The sequence below is a fragment of the Epinephelus moara genome, chromosome 24 (assembly GCF_006386435.1).
Source record: "Epinephelus moara isolate mb chromosome 24, YSFRI_EMoa_1.0, whole genome shotgun sequence".
In the NCBI taxonomy this organism is placed as follows: Eukaryota; Metazoa; Chordata; class Actinopteri; order Perciformes; family Serranidae; genus Epinephelus; species Epinephelus moara.
The window spans coordinates 38,117,372-38,123,927 of record NC_065529.1 but is presented as its reverse complement, the minus strand read 5'-3'; the positions used below and the strand labels follow the sequence as shown (position 1 = coordinate 38,123,927).

Sequence of the window (6,556 nt, the reverse complement as noted above, 5' to 3'; positions counted from 1 at the left end):
GGCTGCATTTCCTGCCAGGATGGTGGCATTAAAAGCAATTGATATTTACAAACACTGCTGCGTTTCCTGCCGGTAAAGTGGTACAAAAAGTTATCGTTTTTACTAAGACATTGCTGCTTTTCCTGCTGTTTTTTTTTTTTTTTTTTTTTCAAGGCATGGCTGCATGTCCTGCAAGGGTAGTGGCAAAAAAAGTAGTGGTTTTCTACTGAGACATCACTGTGTTTCCAGTGAGGATTGTGCCCCACAAACCATGTATTTTAATCCAAAACATTATCTGTCACACTATCTATCAAGTGTTTTTTGTGCCAAAACCTAACAAGTTAACCACAGCATTGTTGAAACAAAAAGTTTCAATGTATACGCTGCATAAAAATGAGTAAATGTAACATATCAGTGGTTTGCAGAAACGCACAATGCCAACATTTCTTCTGGTGAATGGGTTGATAAAAACAAATTATGTGCTTATCAAATATAATGCAGTACTTTACTACTGATCTACCTGGTAGCATGTAAGTCACCAAAACTGTCTCATTGACAAACTATTAAAAAGCTGTTAAATGTATTGGTAAGTGGTAAAAACAGAATAATATAATATTCTACCTTAATGTAATACTGTAATGAGTACTTTTACTTTTTATATTTTAAGTACATTTTGCAGATAATACTATGTACTTTTACTTCAGTATCATTTTTAAATTCAGGATGGAGTACAAGACTTGTAATTGAGTATTTTTAGGCTACAGTATTTCTACTTTCACTCAAGTAAACAATCTGAGTACTTCTTCCACCAGTGAAAATTAAAATCATCAGAGGGAAACTTCACACAGTTTGGATACATGTTTAATGAAAGGCACTCTTTACAGGATAAATAAAACATTATGCCACTGTATACTGTACAATGTTGACACATACAGTAACAGTCCTCAAATATTAAGTGCTTCATAACATAGTAAAGTGCTGAGTAACAACGTGACTAACTGATGTCACCTTATTGCGTTTCATTTTAATTAATTACAGGTATTGCTCTTTCAATGGGCGAAAAATACAACATGTTTGTTTTTCCACCCACACGTCATCATTATTGCATATTGTAGGATTATTAGAAAGGCATTGGTTGTGTTACAACTACATCCACTTCTGTTTCTATACGAGCTGTATTTATATGTATAATAAACTCACATACAGTACATTTTCAAGATTGAAATGTGGCATGCATATATAGAACCAATTTCCTGATTAGACACAAAAACGTTATTTGTTGTCATCATTTGACAAATCCAGTCGAAGTATTGGCTTTCCCTATCACATGGAATACAATGATCATCACTATATGATTAAAAGACTATATAATATTTAGCTACAATAAATATGTCAAACTTTCAGTAACTGGTAATAAGAGTTAAACCTCATTTCGGCACACTATGCCATGCAATACAAATGAGAGAACAAAGGTAAATGGAGAAATGTTTGAAAACATGAGTGCAAAGTTTTCTTGTCTTTGCCCTCTCCTTGATTCTCTCAGTCTTATCACAAATATATATCTTATCTCGCATTTCTGTACACTCTTAGAAATATTTTTCCCTGCCAACAGTTGATGGCGTAACACCTCGTTTCCACACAGTTTTGTTTTGTGTCTGTTTTTCAGTATAGTGTATAAGTTATGCCCAGGTCACACTGCCTGTGTGAGCAGTGTATGTGCGTCGCGCAACTTCTTGTAATTTTTTCGGTGCCCATGTGAACAGGTAAGAGCAGCCACACTGCCTATATGAGCAGCTCTGCTCAGGTGCGCCTCGGCTGCTGCTTAGCTGTGGAACATCTAGAGAAATGGGAATCTCGCCCATTTTCCAGTGTGATGTATGCAGTCTTCAGCAAAAATAGACTGTCAAAATTATATTATATTTATATTTACATAATGACACAATTCACCACAGTTTAAATTTAATTTAGCAGTCACAGACATGAAAAAATATATTAATGTTTATTTTTAACTCAACACTTCCTGTTTCCGTTTCAAAATAAAAGCCCTGTGACAATGTGGCTGGCAACAGAATCCTTTCATTTGTTGACACAAGTCTTTTTATTGCTAAATATTTGCAGGACCGTGTCTTTTACAATGCAGCGGCTCACACGTCTCCATAAATGAGTGGGGTATCTGCTTTTAATTGTAAAATTACAGTAGTTACAGCAGCAGGCAGCTCTGTAGCAGCACAGCAGCAGCAGCACTGTCTATGTGAACACCACACTCATATCACTCGTTTAATGCCAAGAAATTACTACCCAAAGATGTGAACACTGATACATGTAATATTTAACTGAAACGTGATAGTAATGTCATATGTTTTGACCTGTTTTACAGGCTGTATTGTATTGTTGTTTTTAATTTTTCTAGGATGCCTTTGACAGCTGGTGAAGGGACTGCTGATGAAAACTAGCCTTTCAGCTAATTTGGGTGCATTTACATTTGTTAAAATAATGATTAATGCACACTGTCCCTTTTCTTACATAAATAAATAAATAAATAATAAATAAAAAAACACTTGTGCGAGCCACAGCAGTTTAGTGAGGTTGCAGTCAGGCACTGTTCACGCAGGCAGTGTGGCCCGGGCATTAGTGTTCAATGCAAGAAAAGGCATCCTTTTACGGATTGGTAAAAACGCCACTACAGAAATAACAGAACAGCTTATTTGGAGTGTTTTTCCTCCATCCAAACTTGTGGAATATGTGTATGGAGCAATACAGAGAAAAGAACAGGACCAATTATGCATGGCGACAAGTAAGTGAGAAGCTCACCTGTCAGGTGTGTAGTCCGTTTTATGAAATATTAGTTAAAAGACGTATGATCCACTATGTATGCACTTACACAGCTAGCATGCTACCAATGTTAGCTAGCCAAACATGCCTATGAACTTTTCACTGAGAAAACTCTATAAATAGAGCTGCATTACATCCATCAACCTGTTAGCTAATTTGTCTTTATGCTAACGTCCTGTGGCACAGTTAATACGGTCTGTTCGAATCTGCTTTTTCAACATACTGGAGGCAAGTTCCAGTTAGAAGGAAGATTTTGGAAATTACGGAGGTTCTCACAGGAATGAACGTCACGTCAGCTGACTCATATACCTGCACAGAGCCATGTGGAAACGAGGCGTAAAGCTCCAAAAGTGCTCGAGTGAAAAACAAAAGTGAAAAAAAACTTTCAGTGCAATGTATTGATATGATCTTTAAAGGGTAAATTCACATGTTTGAAGGTGATAATCTGGTGCAAAAAATGTCAAATAATAAAAATGGAACCACGTAGATAAAAACTTGTGATTTTAAAAGCTGCATGCAACTACTGCATGTTCTATAATACACTGAATGTTAATGCAGATTGATACTGTGCCGCTACGAGACTAAAAGCAGACATGCCGACTATTTATCACACAGATACTGTTGCGCTGTGTCATATGGAGAAGTGCTGCTGGCTGAGCATTCACAACTATAGCTTTGCTGATAAGACAATGTGTGCGACGGTGTCCTCTTGCCTTACACTGGACGAACTCGTCTGCCCTTGAAAATCATGCCAGGTCCTATCTCGGTTTTGCTGAATATGACGAGACTAACTGTGAGTATGCTACCACAACCGTTTTTTTTTTCTATTGTGGGTTAAACTTACAGACTCTCAAGGACATTTTGGGTAAATTTACAACTTATTTGCTTTTTCACTCGTCTATTTACTCTAACAATCTACGATTTCAAGGTGAAATGTCTATAATACAAATGAGTCATTACATTTTTCTTCAAATTGCACTGAATGAAGGAGGTATTTATACCTTTCAGTTCTTCTCATTAAAGTTAACTGACACAGTAGTTGCTGAGTTGTGTTAATTGCACTTTGACACATCCACAAGCAGACAGACAACTTGCGTAAAGCCTGTCCCACCACACAGGGCCTATTAATACTGTCATATATGCACAAAACGCTGTTGTGTTTGGAGTACAAAACAGTGAGAAACTGATATCACCGCAGTGCATCTCACTACTGGATATGTTTGATTAGTCCATGTGTTTTTCACGCCCCTGTATGTGTATAAATACTTCCTCTAACAGTGTGTGCCATTTTTCTCATTCTGCCAGGTGCCATTACTTTTGTTTAGTGAGGGTGTGCTTCCATACTTGTTTGCAGCTGACATTTTCTGGGCAGCCTCCGCCGCTGCATCCATAATATGCTTCTCCTCCTGCTCAGTCTCACGGTGGTAAAAATAGTTAAAGTTGGAGACGATGACAGGGACGGGCAAGGCGATGGTCAGGACACCAGCAATGGCACAGAGGGTGCCGACCATTTTGCCTCCCATTGTGATGGGGCACATGTCTCCGTATCCCACAGTGGTCATTGTCACCACGGCCCACCAGAAGCCGTCGGGGATGCTGACAAACTGCGTCTGGGGCTCATCCACTTCTGCAAAGTAGATGGCACTTGAGAATAAGATGACTCCTATAAAAAGGAAGAAGATGAGCAGCCCAAGTTCCCTCATACTGGCTTTCAAGGTCTGCCCCAAGATCTGGAGCCCTTTCGAGTGTCGGGAGAGCTTAAAAATTCTGAAAACTCTCACCAGACGGATAATTCTTAGGATTGCCAGGGACATGTTCTGACTGGAGTTCATGTCTTCATCAGGGGTCGTAGCCAGCTCTGTTCCAAGAGTTACAAAGTAGGGAATAATAGAGACTATGTCAATGATGTTCATGATGTTATTGAAGAAATCACTTTTGCTGGGGCACACCACAAAACGGACACCGACTTCAAAGCAGAACCAAATGATGCAAATAGTCTCCACAATGAAAAAGGGGTCTGTTAAGTACGCCAGCACATCCTTTGTGGCGGGATGAGGAGCAGAACCGTCTTGGGTCCCGTTGATGAGTTGGGTTAAACCCGGGGGGAAGTCCTTGTCATCCCTGAACTCTGGCAGAGTCTCTAAGCAGAAGATAACAATGGAAATGACGATGACAAACACAGAAACCAGCGCGACAGATCTAGCTGCACTGGAACTTTCTGGGTATTCAAACAGGAGCCAGAATTGTCGTTGGAGTTCGTTGGTGGGCAAAAGGACATCCGGCTCTTTAATAAACCCTTCGTCTTCGCGGAACTGCTCCATCGCTTCATGACCCAACTCATAGAAAACAATTTCATTAGCAAAAACATCTAAGGGAACGTTGGCTGGTCTGCGGATTCTCCCTCCTGACTGATAGTAGTACAGAATGCCATCAAAAGACGGGCGGTTTCTGTCAAAGAAGTACTCGTTTTTCATCGGATCGAAGTAGCTTATCCTCTTCATGGGGTCTCCAAGCAGCGTCTCTGGGAACTTATTCAGGGTGCTGAGCTGGGTCTCAAACATCAGGCCCGAAATATTGATGACAACTTTCTCGTCTTTTTCTTCAAAGCAGTGCTTATCAAACAAATCTTCATTCTCGTAGCAATCCTTCGCCATCTTACTGAAGACGCTGTCAGTGGGAGACTCACTGTTGATCAGGAGCTTCAGATTAGAGATCAAACTGCCACTGCTTGAGTTTGCTTTGGTGGTCAGAGTCGGGGGAGTGGACGGTGACAACCCTTCCTGGCCGGACGAATGCCCACGTCGTCCTCTGTGTGGCGACTGGTGGGGAGAACTCAGACGATGGGTTAAAAGATTCTGATCGGGGGCCTCTGAGGGGGGCGAAGTGGGGTACCCAGAGTCACTCGGGTCCCCGAGGTTGATACCAACATCATCCATGTTTTCAAAATTAACAAGCGGCACCTCCATCGCCTGTCTTGTTGCTAGCCACAGCTCCGTCTATCAGCCTGGTTGGAGTGCAGGAGACAGAGGGGACACCACAACCAGTGCCACGCTGAAGATCCAGGCAGGGCCTCCCTCCTCCTGGTTCTCATTCAGGCAGTTAGTTTGGATTTAGTCCACTGAATAATCTGTAGAGGAGGGGCGGAAAAAAGCAAAGTTGTGTTATATTTTTTGTTAAATAGTGCAATACAGTTTTCTTAGTAAAGAGATTTTTCTGTCAGCTCGTGTTTGCATCAGCAGAGAACCGGCCATCTGATACTGTGCTTGTACAGTTATTTTTCCCCCCAATTCTCTCCCATGAACATAAAACACAAGCTCTGCAAGTTCGCCTGTGAAAGTGCTTACACGGGGTATAGGTACTATTATTGCTGATCATGTGCGACAAAACTGTTTAATTTCCTAATGGAAAAACATCTGAGCCTTCACTTATGACTGAAAGCAGAAGCTCATCAAATGAAACACGTTCACTCCCTGTGTCAGAACATCAGTTTCTAACTACTGTTTTGGTTAATCAATCCCAACCTTGTCCTGGGTAGTTGATCAGCATCACGTTTACTTTATCTCTAAGTAGCTGTTTATCATTCCATTTGTCTGGTTTGGACAGGTAACCAAATCCCGACACACGCTTTTAAGCTGCAACCTCTGTGTCCACTTGACACCGAGGGCCCTGCGCACGTAGAGAGACTCATCTGCTTCTCTTTCCACTTGCACTGTAGCAGATAACGTAACAGTCCAGGATATGGGAT

The 6,556-nt window shown here is 40.9% G+C and overlaps 1 protein-coding gene across 1 annotated transcript; it reads right to left on the bottom strand.

The window, feature by feature from the left end:
- Positions 1–4,082: 4,082 nt before the first annotated feature.
- LOC126385917 (potassium voltage-gated channel subfamily A member 10) lies at positions 4,083–5,777 on the bottom strand. The gene has a single exon (XM_050037960.1). It carries the CDS (start codon positions 5,775–5,777, stop codon positions 4,083–4,085), a length of 1,695 nt encoding a protein of 564 aa, XP_049893917.1.
- Positions 5,778–6,556: the final 779 nt, after the last annotated feature.